General features: G+C 44.9%; 1 protein-coding gene and 2 long non-coding RNA genes across 5 annotated transcripts in view; 2 read left to right on the plus strand and 1 right to left on the minus strand.

The window, feature by feature from the left end:
• The window catches only part of LY75 (lymphocyte antigen 75), a 126,792-nt gene that overhangs the window by 20,394 nt on the left and 88,420 nt on the right, over nucleotides 1-17,978 (minus strand). For all 3 annotated transcript variants that reach the window (XM_053260658.1, XM_053260677.1, XM_053260668.1), the window contains 6 exons: nucleotides 12,118-12,254; nucleotides 10,884-10,989; nucleotides 9,766-9,926; nucleotides 8,277-8,406; nucleotides 4,025-4,251; nucleotides 792-960 (listed from right to left, as the gene is read on the minus strand). In XM_053260658.1, the coding sequence (XP_053116633.1) occupies nucleotides 792-960; nucleotides 4,025-4,251; nucleotides 8,277-8,406; nucleotides 9,766-9,926; nucleotides 10,884-10,989; nucleotides 12,118-12,254 (930 nt within the window). The remainder of the gene's footprint in view (nucleotides 1-791; nucleotides 961-4,024; nucleotides 4,252-8,276; nucleotides 8,407-9,765; nucleotides 9,927-10,883; nucleotides 10,990-12,117; nucleotides 12,255-17,978) is intronic.
• The window catches only part of LOC128329507 (uncharacterized), a 49,264-nt gene continuing 36,703 nt past the window's right edge, over nucleotides 5,418-17,978 (plus strand). The window contains exon 1 of the long non-coding RNA XR_008309688.1: nucleotides 5,418-5,550. This is a non-coding gene — a long non-coding RNA (uncharacterized LOC128329507). The remainder of the gene's footprint in view (nucleotides 5,551-17,978) is intronic.
• On the plus strand, nucleotides 15,956-17,580 carry LOC128329503 (uncharacterized). Its single transcript, XR_008309686.1, has 3 exons — nucleotides 15,956-16,010; nucleotides 16,114-16,226; nucleotides 17,511-17,580. It is a non-coding gene; the product is annotated as an uncharacterized LOC128329503 (long non-coding RNA).

A 17,978-nucleotide genomic window follows, 5' to 3' on the forward strand; every position in this document is an offset into this window, starting at 1 on the left:
CACACACCTTACCTCACAATGAGGTATGTAGGCTCCAGATGTGGAGAAATTACATATTACTCTGTGGTAAGAATGTGTGAGTTCTGTTTTGAAAATTACAGAAGCAACATGAGAAAAGGAAGTGCAACTCACTTGCTCTTCCTTTTTGTCATATTGTAACATCCGAAGCAGCTCCCTAAATATATGGAATTGCACAATCTTATAAACAAACCAGATATTCCCTAGACCCCAAATCTTTCTAGAAACATATTTCCCTAAGCTGCTCAGCTCTTTCCAATGTCACTTCTTATCTAGACTAATGGCTGCACAGTAATTAGACATTTATTTCTCTAAGATGTACCCATGGCTAATCCCATGTGTGGCAGCTCTTGCGAGAGTTCACGAGCAGCTGCCGATTAGCCACAGGGATGGGGGAGAAATGGTGGTGGCGCCAGCTGGGAAAAAACTGGTGGTGGAGGCCGGCTGGTGGAGAAAACGGTGGTGAGCGGAAGGAGGCCGCAAAGGAGGGCAAGTGGCGGACAGGCCGGCTGGCCACAGAGGGCAAGCGGCGGACAGGCTGGCTGGCCGCAGAGGGAGAATGAGCTGATGGGGGACAAGAATGAACTGGGGCTGTGTGTGTGTGGGGGGGAGAATGAAATGGGGCTGAAGGGCAGGAGAGAGGAAAAACTAGGGGTGCAGATGCTCTGTGCCAGGTCAGCTAGTTTTATATATCATCTTTCAAGAAATCACTCTCAGAGCAGTAGTATTTATTGATACTTAGTAGTACAAATTAGTATTTGGAGGGCTCCTACGTTCTGGTAAGTAGCAGATTGTTCCAGGTTTTTCAGTGTTACATTCTGATGTTTTCCAGAATCCATCTGTATCCAAATACACACAATCATCAACTAAGTCATCGTCTTCTTCAGACCAACGACTGAAACGAACATGCTTTCTGTCAGACCAGTGATAATAATTTCCACCCTAGTGATAGAACCATAAAGAAGATAGCTTAGTACTATAAAGCAAAACAAAAAGCAACAAAACACAACTCTGACTATACACAAATAGGCTCCCATGTCTGTACTGAGCCCACTATTTGGAAAATATCCTCACCCATACCTTGGCATAGAGTTTAATCTCTATGTGTAACAGAGACACTGCACCATAGAGATGTGCCCGAATCATTTCGGCACTTCTTTGAAGAGGCGCCAAAATGATTTGGCGCAGGGCGAGGGGTTCCCTTAAGAGGAGGCAGGCAGGTCCGACCTGTTGCCCCATCACAGTGCTGTACTCCATAAAGCATGCCATTTGCTTCCTGACACCGCATGAAAGATGCTGGGATCAGCATCCTGTCGCCGGAGCGGGCACCTTATAGGAGACAGCAGCCTGGACTGTTGCTTTCATGGTGGACCTTTAAGGAGTACAGCACCATGATGAAGTGACGGAGGCTTGCAGGAGGGGCAGGTAGGACCTGCCTGCTTCCGCTTAAGGGAAACCCTCCTCGTTCCCCAGGATGTGCACGAAGTATTTCGTGCACATCCCTATTGCGGCAGTTCATTTAAGAGTCAATGTAATGCAGTGAATGGTGCTTGTCAGGGCCAGCCTCAGGGATGCATGAGCCGGGTAGTTGTCCAGGGCAGCTACCTGAAGTGGGCGCTGAACAGCTTGGTTGGCTCACTGTGTACAACCTATGAAAATTCAGCTGGATCCCAGAACAAGAGCAGGAGAGCACTGGCCTTTTTCATGGGCATTGCTGGAAAACCCTTAGAAAAGGAGGGCCTGTTACAATACTAGGTTTTGCAACCCTACGCAAGCCACACAAGTTGGCAGCACTGACAAACTAACCTTGGGGGTGGGGTGCAGAAGGTGCTCCTCACCCAGGGCACTCTTTAACCAGGGTCAGCCCTAGTGCTCATTTTAAAATATAGGACATCCAAGTTCAATACCTGCTTATTTATGAAGCTTGTTGGGTGGCCTTTGGCAAGCTACAATCACTCAGTCGAACCTACTTCACAAGGCCGTTATGAACAAAAAACATACTATGTGCTCCTTGGAGGAAGAGTAAATACAAATGTAAGAAATGTGTCAAGTTCTTGTAAAATTATACCCAAGATTTGTAGATATAACTGGAATATACATATATGTGGAACCAGTCAGTATGAATGTCTAATATAATAAGCTTTCCAATTAACATTGTGGACATTTATTTATTGTTTCATTTCTAAATTGTCCTTTGTCCGAAGACTCCAGTCAACATCTGAGAATCTCTGTTTCAGGGAGCAGGTGTGGATCTTATCTATGGGCAAAGTGGGCAGTGCTCACCGTAAATTTCTCAGTCAGCCATGTAGTGTCTGCCTACATTTTGTGTACTTACTGCCTCCCTCTATTTTTCCCTGCTGTTCTTGCCTGCTGCTGCTTTAGGAGTTGTGAGAAGGGCAACGGTAACACCAACCTCAAACAACAAATGAAACGCCCCAGATCTTTTACAATATTAATATTAATATAAGGCAGGAGCCAATAAGCATGCTCACTTTTGTTTTTGTAAAGTGGGCAGTCCTAGGACCGCCCTATAAACCAATCAAAGAGGGACTAGGCTGATTGACTCCTCAGGAAGCCAATCAGAGTGCCCAGAGGGTGGGGAAGTCTTTTTCTGTTAGCTACTCAGAAGAATGCACACCATTTTGGTGAGAGAGCAGGTAGGCTGGATCTTGGTAACTCTGATCTTTTGTTGGCTTCTTCATGTTTGTTTGGAGGGGAAGAATGCAGCCTCTGCTATCTCTCCCTTGCTTTCTGATCTGATCTTATGCAAAACGTTATGGCACATTTCCAAAATGACATGCCATAAAACATTAGGAATGTGCACGGAGTGCTTCATGCACATCCAGGGCGGGGAGTGGAGTGGGTGCTTTAAACGGAGGGAGGCAGGTATTACCTGCCCCTCCATTGTGCTGCCGCAGCATAGCACTATCCATGCCAAACATGCCTGCTGCTCCGTTCTTAGCAGCGACACCGTGCAGGTTGTGATTGTGAGCCCTTTGGGGACAGGGATCCATCTTTATTTATTTTTATTTCTCTATGTAAACTGCTTTGAGATTTTTTGTTTAAAAAGTGGTATATAAATATTTGTTGTAGTAGTAGCAGCAGCTTCTAGTCTGGGAACAGGAAGTTCCCTGTTCCCAGCATCCTGCCACTGCCAACATCATGTAAATGGTGTCTGCGTATGCGCAGACGCCATCTTGAGTGCTCAGCAATGTTGAGCATACTTTTGGACAAAGCTGGACATACTTGTTGGAAGTGAATGACTTTGTGCTGTCTCATGTCTCAGTGACAGAGGGGGACAGACTATTGAGTCAGAGCGCTAGAGAGGTCAAGCCACTGGTCATCCCTTCTCTACTGCTCTGACACTATCCCTTTGGTATTAGATTGCTACTCTTGGGACTGACTTCCTTCCTTCCTGCCTGCCACTTCCTCTTCCTTCTCTTTCCTTTCTTCTCCCTTGCAACATGCAAGCTCCTCTCTCCCTGTTCCATGTGTGCAAAGATGCATCCGTTTGCATCCAGCTAGCTAGCTAGATTAGAGATCCTATCTCTCTACTTTACTATCTAGAATGGAGTTCACTAATAAAGACTCCTTATATTGATTTAAAACTATGAACTGGCTCCAAGTTATTTTAGCATACACACATGCCTGGGCAGACTCCGCTGTGTTGTGCCTCTGTGCACTCTGCTATATTAGAAGGGTATCTCTTACCAGAAAGAATTCCCAACAATACTTTGGTTCCCAATGGGACTTTAAATGGGAATCAACATACTGAACTTTCTCAGCCTGTGCCCATAATCTGCAACATTAGGCATTTCTAAATAGATATTCACAGGGCATGTTGCTACAGTAGCAGCACCAGAAGCAGCAGCAGTTGACATTTTTATCCCCATCTTTCAAACTATCTTAGTACATTTCCTCACACCCACTGTTTCCATTAGAATTCCAATGAGATGTTTTGAAAGGGAGAGAGGGAGGGAGGGAGAAAGAGAGAGATGAACCTTACATCTTTGCTGAAGAGTCCAATCCACATTTGGTAATTATGATGGGCAGCTTGAGCAGCAAGAAAAGCCTGCTGGTATTGTTCTGTGATGCTAACCAGATGCATATTATTCTTTAGGCACTCCTGTTGTGCTTCATACCATGTCAGATTCTTCAGAATTATGGTATATGTGGCATTTAAATAGCTCATGGTGACATTAAGCACTTGCTGTGACTTGCTCTCTACACCATCTAATGAAGAAACCAAACAGCTGAGCAGGAGAAATAGTATAACTCATCAAACAATTTAATCATTAGCAGCAACAGCAGCAAGGTTTGCTCTAACTTTGCTGCTGTTTTGTGTTTGTGTATAACACATACATAAGCTTTGAAAGCATTTATGGTGTTGTACCTAAGTGGCGCAGCGGGAAATGCTTGACTAACAAGCAGAAGGTTGCTGGTTCGAATCCCCGCTGGTTCTATATTGGGCAGAAGTGATATAGGAAGATGCTGAAAGGCATCATCTCATACTGCGCGGGAGGAGGCAATGGTAAACCCCTCCTGTATTCTACCAAAGAAAACCACAGGGCTCTGTGGGAGCCAGGAGCTGAAACTGACTTGACAGCACACTTTACTGACTTTACATTGTAATTTTAGTGATGTGCTGTGGTGGTCATTCATTACATTCTGGCTCAATCAACTTTAAATATTTCTGGAGTGTGTGTATGTATAATGAGCTGCAGTAGCACCACATTTTGGAGCAAATTCACCTTGTCAAAAGCAAAAGACAAAGGCACATTGATTTAATGGCTAGGAAAACATTTTTGGGCAGAAGTCTTATATCCCTGGATTGTTGCCTTACTCACATTGGCTCTAAGGATGTAAAGCATATGAGCAGTGAAGGGAAAGGGATAAAGTGCATTGTGCAGGTGCATACTGGACATGTGCCAGGGAACTGAACACAAACACGGCTCCTTCGCATCTTGCAAGTGTTCTGGGACATTTGTTCATCCACTATTGGGACACTTCTGTACCCAAGGCTTCCATGGGGAATGACTCTGTTTCTCAAGAGAGCGGAAGACTATGAAGTAAGGCTGTGCTGGATTTTCCAATGCTGATGAATTCGTAGCAAACCCCTGGTGTTGCACAGGCCACTCCCCCTCATCCCTCCCACACAGTAGCTTCTGTTTGCAGCATAGGGAGAGGGGCTTTTCCACCAAAAACACCTGATGCAGGCCACAAGGAAGCAAAGGGGACACCAGGAATCCCTTGCAGTATGGGGATGCTGCAAGGGAGCAAAAGGGATGCTGGGGAAATGTACAAGGGTGTCTGGGAAATGCAGTTCCTCCCAGCAGCTTTGGGAAATTTGGGAGGATCTACCTTTCCAAGATGTCCTCATGAGTCCTCTTTGCTTCTTCACAGACAGCATCAAGCGTCCATGGTTCCAATGAGAACATAACATAAGAACAGCCCTGCACAAGGCCCATCTAGTCCAGCATCCTGTTTCATTTGTGGCCCACCAGATGCCTCTGCGGAGCCCACAGGCAAGAGGTATGTGCATGCCCTTTCTCCTGCTGTTGTTCCCCTGCAACTGGTATTGAGAGCCACTGTGCCTCTGAGGCTGGAGATGTCCCACAGCCACCAGACTAGTAGCCATTGACAGACCTGTCCACCATGAATCTGTCTAAACCCCTTTTAAAGCCATCCAAGCTGGTGGCCATCACCACATCCCATGGCAAAGAATTCCATAGATTAATTATGTGCTGTGAGAAAAAGTACTTCCTCTTGTTGGTCCTAAATTTCAGTTTCATGGGGGTGACCCCTGGTTCTAGTGTTGTGAGAGAGGGAGAAAAGGCTGAGGAACTGGGCCAATTTGAGGTGACAAGGGAAGATGTTCTAAACTGTCTTGAAAAACTAAGAATTAACAAATTGCCAGGGCCAGAGGGCATCCACCCAAGAGTTCTTAAGGACTGGTAGTAGTCAATGTGACTCCAATTTTCAAGAAGGGATTCAGGGGGGATCTGGGAAATTACAAGCCAGTCACCTTAACTTTGGTGCCAGGTAGATTGATGGAAAGCATACTTAAGGACAAAACCTTTTGTAGTTCTTTAAGAGTGTCAACAGGCATGTGGATAAAGATGATCCAGTTGACGTAGTATACTTGGACTTCAAGTTCCAGAAAGCCTTTAACAAAGTCCGCCATGAAAGGCTCTTGAATCAAGTTAACAGTCATGGGACAAGGGGATTCATAAATAATATAGAAGTAGGGGTAAGCAGTGAGATGGCCAAATTTGTAGATGACTCTAAAATACAGGTGAAACTCGGAAAATTAGAATATTGTGCAAAAGTCCATTAATTTCAGTAATGCAAATTAAAAGGTGAAACTGATATATGAGACAGACGCATTACATGCAAAGCGAGATAAGTCAAGCCTTAATTTGTTATAATTGTGATGATCATGGCATACAGCTCATGAAAACCCCAAATCCACAATCTCAGAAAATTAGAATATTACATGGAACCAAGAAGACAAGGATTGAAGAAAAGAACAATATCGGACCTCTGAAAAGTATACAGTGTACTGTGCTTGATTGGCCAGCAAACTCGCCTGACCTGACCCCATAGAGAATCTATGGGGCATTGCCAAGAGAAGGATGAGAGACATGAGACCAAACAATGCAGAATTGCTGAAGGCCGCTAATGAAGCATCCTGGTCTTCCATAATACCTCATCAGTGCCACAGGCTGATAACATCCATGCCACGCCGCATTGAGGCAGTAATTGCTGCAAAAGGGGCCCAAACCAAGTACTGAATACATATGCATGCTTATACTTTTCAGAGGTCCAATATTGTTCTATTCTTCAATCCTTGTCTTCTTGGTTCCATGTAATATTCTAATTTTCTGAGATTGTGGAATTGGGGTTTTCATGAGCTGTACGCCATGATCATCACAATGATAACAAATTAAGGCTTGACTTATCTCGCTTTGCATGTAATGCGTCTGTCTCATATATCAGTTTCACCTTTTACTTTGCATTACTGAAATTAATGGACTTTTGCACGATATTCTAATTTTCCGAGTTTCACCTGTATTTAGGGTAGTGAAATCCAAAACAGGTTGTGAGGATCTCTACAAATTAAGTGAGTTGGCAACAAAATGGCAAGTGCAGTTCAGAGTAAGCATTTGTAAAGTGATGAACATTGAGGCAAAAAACCCCCCAACTTCACATAGACACTGATGGGGTCTGAGCTGTTGGTGGAGTCTGACCAGGAAAGAGATCTTTGGGTCATGGTAGTCATCTCACTGAAAGTGTCGTCTCAGTGCACGGCAGCTATGAAAAAGGCTAATTCTATGCTAGGAATCATTGAGAAAAGGATTTAAAATAAAAATACTAATATTTTAATGCCCTTATAAAAATCTATGGTGCGGCCACATGTGGAGTACTGTGTACAGCTTTGGTCACCATATCTTAAGAAGGATAATGTAGAACTGGAAAGGTGCAGAAGAGAGCAACCAAAATATTTGGGCCTGGAGCACCTTCCTTATGAGGCTAGGCTATAGCATCTGGGGTTCTTTACCTTGGAAAAGTGGCAACTAAGGGGAGACATGATTGAGGTGTATAAAATTATGCATGGAGTGTCGAAGGTGGACAGAGAGAAATTTTTCTCCCTCTATTTAAAGAAGTTTTTGTGATTCCCCTTGACACGTCTAGCTATATGCTCCTCAAACTCTCTTTGCATCCCTTATTGTCTCCTTGCATTTCTTTTGCCAGAGTTTGTGTTCCTTCATGTTCTCTTCATTGGGGCAGGACTTCAATTTTCTGAAGGAAGTCTTCTTCCCTTTTATAGCTTCCCTGACTCTACTTATTAGCCATGCTGGTGTCCTCCTGGACTTGGTGGTACCTTTCCTCCTTCTTGGTATACATTCTAACTGTGCTTTTAGTACTGTGGTTTTAAATAAGTTCCATGCTTTCTGGAGCGATTTGACCCTCCTGACTTTCCCTTTCAACTTCCTTCTTACCAGTCCCCTCATTTTTGAGAAGTTTCCTCTTCTGAAGTCCAACGCATCTGTGTTGGACTTCCTTGATAATTCTCCACTCGTATATATGCTGATGTTACCCCATGCTACTGGGAGGTTGTTAAAAATTCATCAGCATCAGAATGTCTGATGCACAGCTGTACTATATAGTGGTAGAGGTAATACATTTCCCACGATCACCACAATTTTCTCTGGACCGCTAACACATGAATGTTCATTAGGGATACTCAGCCTTACTTGCAGGTGCTTGGCATATGGCCACATACAAGGCATCAGCACAAGAAGTGAAATTCCAAGTTCCAACATATGATAACTTAGGATTGTTGAGCAAAAAAGCACATTGATTGTTCACCTCTTCATCAAACAGCTGAGGAAAAAAACACAGTAGAGAATGTTGATAAATGTTATAGCATTTTCCATAAAGTTGGTAAAATATTATTGTAAACACTGATATATTATTGTTCTGCTATATAAGAGTTATTCAAATACACATTCTTATATTCTTATTATTCTTATTTATTATTAAGAATATTTATATACTGCTTTTCTACCAAAGGTTACATAGGAACATAGGAAACTGCCATATACTGAGTCAGACCATTGGTCTATCTAGCTCAGTATTGTCTTCACAGACTGGCAGTGGCTTCTCCAAGGTTGCAGGCAGGAATCTCTCAGCCCTATCTTGGAGAAGCCAGGGAGGGAACTTGGAACCTTCTGCTCTTCCCAGAGCGTCTCCATCTCATGAGGGGAATATCTTGCAGTGCTCACACATCAAGTCTCCCATTCAGATGCAACCAGGGCAGACCCTGCTTAGCTATGGGGACAAGTCATGCTTGCTACCACAAGACCAGCTCTCATCTCCTAAGGTTCTCAAAGCCGTTTACATAGAAAATAAGAATTAGACCCCTGCTAACTTGGCAAAGAGGCACCTTTTAAACGTAGTGATTCTCTTTATTTAGCAGGGGGAGAGTAACTGGCCCTATCCACCCCCAGCACAGTACCTCCAGTGACTGCTGCTGGTGTCTATCTTATGTTTCTTTTTAGATTGTGAGCCCTTTGGGGACAGGGATCCATCTTATTTATTTGTTATTTAGAGAAATAAAACCACCCTCAGCCATTTTTTGAATGGCGGTATATTTCAAATAAATAGATAGATAGATAGATAGATAGATAGTTCCCTGTCCCAAAAGTCTACACAATCTGAAAAGAAATACAAAGTTGACACCAGCAACAGCCACTGCAAAGTTGCTGTGCTAGAGTTGGACAGGAACAGTTGCTCCTTATATTAAATATAAGAGAGTCACTATTTAAAAGTTGCCACTGCCCAGTTAGCAGGGGAGTAATTGAAACAACACTGGAAAAAAACTAAGTTTCCCCTTTTCTAAACTACTGTATACAGAGTATTCCTCTCTAAATGGATGTTTCCCCCATGACATCACTGTGCACTTTTATCATATTCCTTATGCTATCACAATTACAGTATTTGCAGAGAAACAATATTTAAAGCAAGTATCAGATAAGCATGGCATCCCTCTGTTTCTGTAGAGCTAGGTGCAAGGTGCTTAGCTACCTTCTGAATTATCAAAAAAGGCTATATAGATTTTTACTGGTTTTTATACATCCCTTTCCTTCTCTGTCCTAAGTCAGTAACATTCTTTTCTCCTTGAACCAAACTATACTGAAAGCCCTACAATAGAGCAGGAGTGGGGGGATATCAACAGCTTACGTTATATCGAATCTTCCTTAACCTTCCATGTAACAAAGGGTGGAAGTTGGTGTATTCCAGGACACTACCATCTGTCCATTTGTGTTGCTGTACATGCAATCGAAGTTGCAAACCAATCCAAACATCTTTCGGCATTTTGGGAAGCAAGGATATTATAAAATCTGTTGAACAGAAGATCAATGTCTGAATATTTGGACTAGGCAGCCAAATTAAATGTCCCAAAACATATTTGTGTATATAGGATAATGAAGCCCCGGTCTAGGCTAACTATACTGTCTTAAACAGGCTATAGATAATCTATATATAAACTATATACCAAAGGTTATTGGTATAATATTAGTACACTAGGTGCAGCGGGGAAGTAAACTTGCCTAGGGAGTAAGAGGTTGCTGGTTTGAATTCCCGCTGGTATGTTTCCCATACTATGGGAAACACCTATATTGGGCAGCAGTGATATAGGAAGATGCTGAAAGGCATAATCTCATACTGTGCAGGAGGCGGCAATGGTAAACCCCTCCTGTATTCTACCAAACACAACCACAGTGCTCTGTGGGCAGCAGGAGTTGAAATCGACTTGATGGCACAACTTTACCTTTACTTTAGTTATACGATAGTTTTTGCTGCATCAAGTGGTGACTTGCACATGAGAATCGGCCATCACAGATCAAGTAGCACAGACAGAACTTGTTCCAGTTCGATCTCTCAAGGATATTTTTGGATTCTATCTTTGATTAGTGTATTTAGATTTTTGATTAGTGTATTTAGAGTGTTAAAAAAATAAATACTGATTTTGTTTCATTGATATTTAATATTGTTCACTGCCTGGGGGCCTTTTTGTGAAGGAGCAGCCTATACATTTTATAAACAAACAAACATGTCAGATACAAAGCTTTAAGTTCGCACATTCAGATTCAGGTTTTCAAGCAACAGGAAGCCAAGTGCCATTACACTTGCATTTTCTGCCCAGAATCTGCATCAGATAGAAAGCTAGTCACATTTCCATAACAGGAAAACTGTCGGACGTTTTGTGTCTACCATAACTCCTGTGCTAACAATGCATACTTAGTTTTCTAGATGACAGCGATACTGGGGGGAAAGCATGGAATGTATTGTCTTACCTTGTTCAGCTGGGCTTGTGATTGAAGGAAGGAAGCCTCCAAGGGACTCGCAATGTTCATTTGCTTTTTGGTATTTTAAACGCAGAGGGCTCACTATTTGATAACACTGAAAGACAATTTTATTTGTTTTAAAACCACTATACCTGTATTTCACATTAGCTTTCATACAGGGTTTAAGGTGTCATTCACACAGCAGTACATAAATCAAAATACAAAAACCCATTTGTTTCCATTCAAGCCTCACCAAGGCAGTTCACACGTGCAGCCAAGAGCGGGCTAAGGCAGCCAAGCCCGCTCTTGGCTGTGTGTGTGTGTGTGTGTGTGTGTGTGTGTGTGTGTGTATTGCAGGGAGGCGAGCATCTCCTGGCGGTAGTGCAGCAGCAAACCTGCTTAGGGAGCCCACTGCTTTGCCAGAGTTAAGCGTGCAAGGGCACACTTAACTCAGGCTAAGTTCTCATGTGTTGGTACCATGCAGCGCTGACACAGGAACAGGCTCCCAGCCCGCCCTGGGGGATCCCCAAAATGAACTGTGCAAGTGTGTGTGGTGCATTATAGGATTTTCGGAGGCCGGGATGTCACATACCGGCCCCCAACCCTCTGCACTGCCAGGGGCAGCCAGCGACAGTCTGGGTGTATGATCAGTGTGTCCAGCAAGGACAGAGGGATCATCTGCGGGCAAGGTAAGCTTTAGGAGCCTCACCACCCTGTCTGCCCTTAAGCCCTCTCATGTAATCATGAGAAAGGGCTCACCTTCTCAGTGAGTGTGCAGTCAGTCACACAGGGCATTGTACAGGGAAGGGATCGCTGCTGCACTCCCTTGAAGTGAAATATAAAATTACTGTTGGTCTGTAGTTTGGACTGGGTGCCATCTAATTCCCACACTACTCTGGACTAATGTGACTACTCTGGAGTAATGAATACTATTCAGGAGTAGGATTTCATGATACAGGATTTGGATCAATTACTCCCTTTCTTGGGAAAACTTGATATACTTTTAAAATTATGGATTCTAGTCCATACGTAACTGAGTCAGTGGCAAAATTTGTACATTCAGTGGTTTGCTGTTTTGTTTTTTTCATTTAGTTCTGATTTTATTTTAACCTCTTGGGTTTTTTTTTAATTTTCTAATTATATTGTAATATAAAAGGTTAGTGTGACTGCTAATAAAGGATGATGATGATGATATTTCGGATCAAAACACAAAGGTAAGTGTTTCCATGTATTTTTATTCTACCTTATTCAGAAAAACAAGCCAATTGTCAGGACACTTTGTCTGAGGTGGTCTATAATCTGGATCATGTGTTTCCAAAAGCGATGTGTTGTACTTTTCACAAACGAAGGGAAGCTTTGTACTGCAGCTTAATGTGCTGTCTGCAAAAATAATACAAAGATGAATATTGTGACTATTTATATTAATAACCATCTTATTCCACACTTAACAGGGTGCACACTTAACAGGGGAGGGCTCTTAGTTCAGTGCATAGAGCACTTGCTTTTCCACTTGTTTTGCACTTGGGTTCCAGGCTCAGTCCAAGATATCTAGAGTTAAATGGACCTCAGGTAGTAGGGCAGGGGAAAATTCATGAGCTCATATGTCAAACAGCTGAACATAGGTGGTGCCAATCCCAATTTTGGATTGATTTGTGATGCCGCAGAAATGCTGTGGCAAAATGCTGAAGGTCTTGCGTTCTTGCACACAAGCAAGTACTTTTAAGTAGTGCCCCCACACTCCAGAAACGCTAGTTAGATCAGAAACATGTCACTTGACCTTCAGCACCATGTTCCTGATTTAACTCGAGTGTGGGGATGCTCCTTGAAGTATTTGCATTCTCACACAAAAATGCAAGATCACTGGTGCTCTGCTAAGAACCTGAAGCAGCATGGGTCAATCCAAGGCGAGCCCACAGCCTTAGTAATAAGTGGGCCATTGTTAGAGAGTGCTAACAAAATTGGACATCTAATAGCAGCAGCAGCAGCAGCAGCAGCAGCAGCAGCAGCAGCAGCAGCAGCAGCAGCAGCAGCAGCAGCAACAACAATCAACTTTATTTGTTAGCCGCCCCATAACAAATTGTTCTCTGGGCTGCTCACAACAGTGGATTAAAACATACAATAAAAACACACAACACATTAAATCATAACAGACAAAAAAAGGTGAAAAGAACATACAAAATCCAATACAAAGCAGCTTAAAAACTCATTTTAAAATTAGTTAAAAATCAGATCAGATCTGAAAATCAGAATTTAAAAGGCCTAGGTGAACAAAACAGTCTTTACCTGTGTCTACACCTCAGACACAGGCCAATGCAAAGGGGCTGGAGAATGGATCAGCACCACTCACGTGAGGCTGAGTAAGAAGTGGGTCATTGTTAGGCAGTGTTGAACATTTACAGATCAGACGCAGGTCAATGCAAAGGGCTGATTATTGGACAAATGAGGAATTAGGAAAAGGATATGACAAGCAGTAAGGAGAGGGACCATATGTAATTTTGTGTGTTACAAATATAGAAAAAGAACATAATTTTCTTCTTCAGGTCATTGGACTCAGGGGCACATTCTTGCGAGGCACAGACAGCTGTAGAAGGAAGGGGAGATGCCAAAAAAACCAGGTTGCTCACCTGTAACTGATGATCTGGTAGAGATCCATCGACATCCATAAGAATGGGTTCTGCGCCTGCGCAGGAATCCCTGCGGTAGCCATGCCTCAGCTTGTCGAGGCGTCCAAGCCCCACCCACACGCAGCACGTGCTATTTAAGAGCGGGGCTGGGCGCCATGTTCCTCAGTTCTTTCGACGACCGCCGAGGAGGGCGATCATCGCAGATAGACATCATGAGTGGAGACGAATAGATACAGTAAGTATAGTAAGCAGCACGCACACAGAGGGGAAGGATGGGAGGGTCTTATGGATGTCGACGGATCTCTACCAGATCATCAGTTACAGGTGAGCAACCTGTTTATCTGGATCGAGATCCGTTGACAGCCATAAGAATGGGTGTTTAGCAAGCTCCCCAAGGAGGGGGGTGCAGTAGTGCTATTGCAACACCCTTTTTAGGACACTTCTCCCAAAACTAGCCTCTGCAGCAGAGCGCACGTCTATGGCGTAATGCTTGACAAATGGGAGATTGGACGACCAGGTAGCTGCTTTGCATATGTCCAGGAAGCCAATCCCTGAGAGGTGTGCGGACGATGAAGCATAAGCCCTGGTAGAATGGGCTTTGATGGACTTCGGAGGTGCTTTATGCTGTATCTCATACATGAGTACGATGAGGTTGACAAGCCATCTAGACAATCTTTGACGAGAAACTGGAGATCCCTTGGTAGCACCCTGGTATGATACAAAGAGACGTGAAGAGGCTCTAAAGTCCCTCGTACGAGCCATATAGAATAGAAGGGCTCTACGAACATCCAGCGAATGCATGGACCTTTCCAGGGCCGATTGTGGGTTCCTAAAGAAGGTAGGTAGAATAATGTCCTGATTTAAGTGAAAATCGGAAACTACTTTCGGCAGAAAAGCGGGATCCAGTCGCATACGCACCTTGTCCTCATGAAATTGAGTGTACGGGGAGTCAACTCTCAATGCGGTGAGCTCACTCACCCGACGTGCTGTCGTGATGGCAACCAGGAACGCGGTTTTCAAGGATAGCAATTTCAAAGACGTCGAGGCCAGAGGTTCGAAGGGTTTTTGCGTCAGCGAAGAAAGGACCAAAGACAGGCTCCAAGGTTCCACCGGCGGTCTTATTGGAGGATAGACATTGGAGAGGCCCTTCAGGAAGGCTTTGCTGAGGGGGTGTGAGAAGAGAGTAACACCGTCACAGCCCAGGTGAACGGATGATAGGGCGGCAAGGTGAACTTTGATAGAAACATTTGCCAAGCCCTGTGATTTAAGAGTGGACAAGTAGAGGAGTACTTGACGAACGGAGGCCCGTTTTGGCAGAAACCCATGGGATTTCGCATAAGCCTTAAATCGAAGCCATTTGCTGTGATAATTTCTCCTTGTTGACAATTTCCTTTGGTTCAACAATATATCATCTAAAAGTTTATTTGCCAAGCCGTCAGACGGAGAGTGAGAACGTCTGGGTGGAGCACGAGGCCGTTGTCCTGCGAGAGGAGGTCCGCTTCTGGTGGGAAGCGATGGTAAAGATTTCCGGACAGTCTGCGTACTTGTGGAAACCATGGTTGTCTCGGCCACCATGGCGTCACGAGGATGCAGGTAGTTGGGTGTGCTAGGAGTCGAGCCACCACTCTGGCAATTAAGGGTTGAGGTGGAAACATGTAGGGCATTTCTAGTGACCAATCCATCTGAAAAGCATCCCCCAATGATAGTGGGTCGTGACCTGCTCTGGAACAGAAGCGAGCACACTTTTTGTTTGTTGAGGTCGCAAACAGGTCCACTGATGGACGAATCCACTGACAGAATAGCGGATTGATGTATCTTGGATTGATTTCCCATTCGTGGTGAGTGTCGTTCAGGAATACTCGACTGAGATTGTCCGCCAAGCTGTTCTCTAGGCCCTTGATGTGGGCTGCGAGAAGGTAAATTTTGTGGCGGATGCACCAGTGCCACATCTGGAGGGCTAGAGCGCACAAGCTCCGGGAGACCGTCCCGCCTTGGCGGTTTATGTATGCTTGCGCTGTCGTGTTGTCTAATTGTACTTGTACACAGCTGCCTTGCAACAGTGGTAGGAAGGACCATAGAGCCAGAAAAACTGCCAGCAATTCTAGGAAGTTTATATGGAGTTGAGTTTGGTTGAGGGACCACTTGCCCTGCGTCTGGCGGCCTGCACAATGCGCTCCCCATCCTAGCAGGGAGGCATCCGTTGTTAGCCAGACTGTTGGGGAAGGAAGCGGGAAAGGTACTCCCTCCAGGAGGTTCCTGCGTTCCGTCCACCAGGAGAGAGATTGAAGTATGGGAGTAGGTATCAGTAGGCGTTTCTCTTGGTTGTGTCTTGCAGGGTGAAAAACTGAGAGGAACCAGAGCTGAAGCTTCTTCATTTTTAGATGGGCATAGTGAATCACCGCATTGCAGGAGGCCATAAGGCCCAATAAGCGCTGGATGGAGCGTGCCGGCTGGGTGGGGTGACCCCAAAAGAGCGTTACCATGTCCTTGATCAAGACGTACCTCTCTTCTGGTAAGTATGCTCTTTGGCGCATTGTGTCTAATACCACTCCTATGTAGTTTGCCACCCGCATAGGTTCCAGGTGTGACTTTTTCCAATTGACTTGGATGCCTAGGTCGTGAAGGACCGACAGAACATAATGGATCTGCGAACGTAACTCATCTGGATCCCTTGAGGCCAGGAGCCAGTCGTCCAGTAAGGGTAGACCGTGATGCCATGTGTTCTCAGGTAGGCAATCACTGGCGCCATACATTTCGTAAAGACCCTTGGGGCGGAGGACAGGCCGAAGGGCAATACGTTGTATTGGTACACTTGGTGACCGACTGTGAAGCGTAGGAATTTCCGATGTGGAGGCCGAATGTTCACATGGAAATAGGCGTCCTTGAGATCCAGTGTTGCCAACCACTGTTCCCCTTGGAGGAGCGGGAGGATTTGCTGCAACGCCATCATCCTGAACTTCCTGACATGAACAAACTTGTTTAGGTTGTGTAAGTCCATAATCGGACGGATGCCCCCGTCCCGTTTCGGAATTTGAAAATAACGGGAGTAGAATCCATCCTGTCTGTCCGTCCACCGTACTGGGGCGATTGCCCCCTTCTCCAGTAGTTCCCTGACCTCCTCCCATAGTGTAGAGGAAGGAGGGGTGAATGTTATTCCCCTGAACTGTGGAATCGACTTGAATTCGATGGCATATCCTGAAGATACGATCTGCAAGACCCAACGGTCTGATGTTATATGTTGCCATGTGGGGGCATGGCTTGCCAGCCTGATGGAGGGTTGAGCCGGCCAGGGGTCGTTGGAGGGACCCATCAGTTGAGAAGTTATTGCCCCCGACGGCGGGGACGGGGAGTGGAGAATTGGTGGTGGACGGACCTGAGTTTCAAAGGCGCTTCTGAGTTTCTGGCCATTTGGTACGTTGGGCCTGATTTGTTTTGAACTTGTTCTGGTAAGTGCGCCGGTGATAAGGCTGGTAGGACTTGCAGAAGTCTCTACGGTCTTGTTGTCTGAAAGAAGGGCGCTGCTTATTATACGTGGAACGGTACTTGGACACGTACGTAGAAGTGGATGGTTGTGAGGTAAAAGTTTTCGCGGTAAACTTAGATTTTTTAAGTTGTTCCATTGTGGCATCTGTGGTTTTGCTAAACAGGCCGGAGCCGTCAAAAGGAAGACCTTCTATCTTTTCTCTCATGTCCATATGCAAGGTAGTAGACTGGAGCCAAGCATGCCTGCAAAGAGTGATAGCGGCTGTCATGGCTCTGGACTCGCTCTCAGCTAGGTGTTTGGCAATGCTGAGTTGTTGCCTAGTCAGATCGCCCGAGCGTTCCAGAACCTTTTGAAAGTTAACCTTGAACTCCTCCGGTGACAGGTTGTCAAGTTCAGTAAACAATCCTTCCCAAAGACTGTGAGTGTATTTGGCGGTGCACACTGCGTAATTAGCAACTTTGATTGAGAGGCACGCAGTTGAATAGATTTTCTGGCCTAAGAGGTCTAATTTCCTTCCCTCTCTTCCAGGAGGAACAATATGCCGCTTTCCAGATTTTGACGTAGAGGCACAGTCAATTACGAGGGAATTGGGCGCCGGATGTTTTAGAAGGTACGTATTGTCTTTTTCCATTATACGATAAAGGCTCTCCAGCCTTTTAGAAATAGGGGTGGAAGTATGGAGTACTTCCCAAGCACATTTAGCTGCCCTTGTGATTACAGGGAGCATCAGGAGGGCTACTGGGGCCGTCGATTGTGACTTCAACATAAAATTATAGACGGGATCGTCTATTGTAGCCAGTTCGGAGCGTAGGTCGAGCCCTAGGGCGTCTGCCATGGTACGTACATGACGGTGGTACGCTTTCATTTCTTCGATGGGTGAAACATACACTGTCGGTGCCACATCCATGGGAGGTTCAATAATGGTCTCCTCTCCTTCGGGGTCCAATTCAAAATCAGACGAGCCATAATGTTCAGAAGGCGAGGCTGTTGGAGAAG

This window comes from Hemicordylus capensis, chromosome 1 (assembly GCF_027244095.1).
Source record: "Hemicordylus capensis ecotype Gifberg chromosome 1, rHemCap1.1.pri, whole genome shotgun sequence".
In the NCBI taxonomy this organism is placed as follows: domain Eukaryota; kingdom Metazoa; phylum Chordata; class Lepidosauria; order Squamata; family Cordylidae; genus Hemicordylus; species Hemicordylus capensis.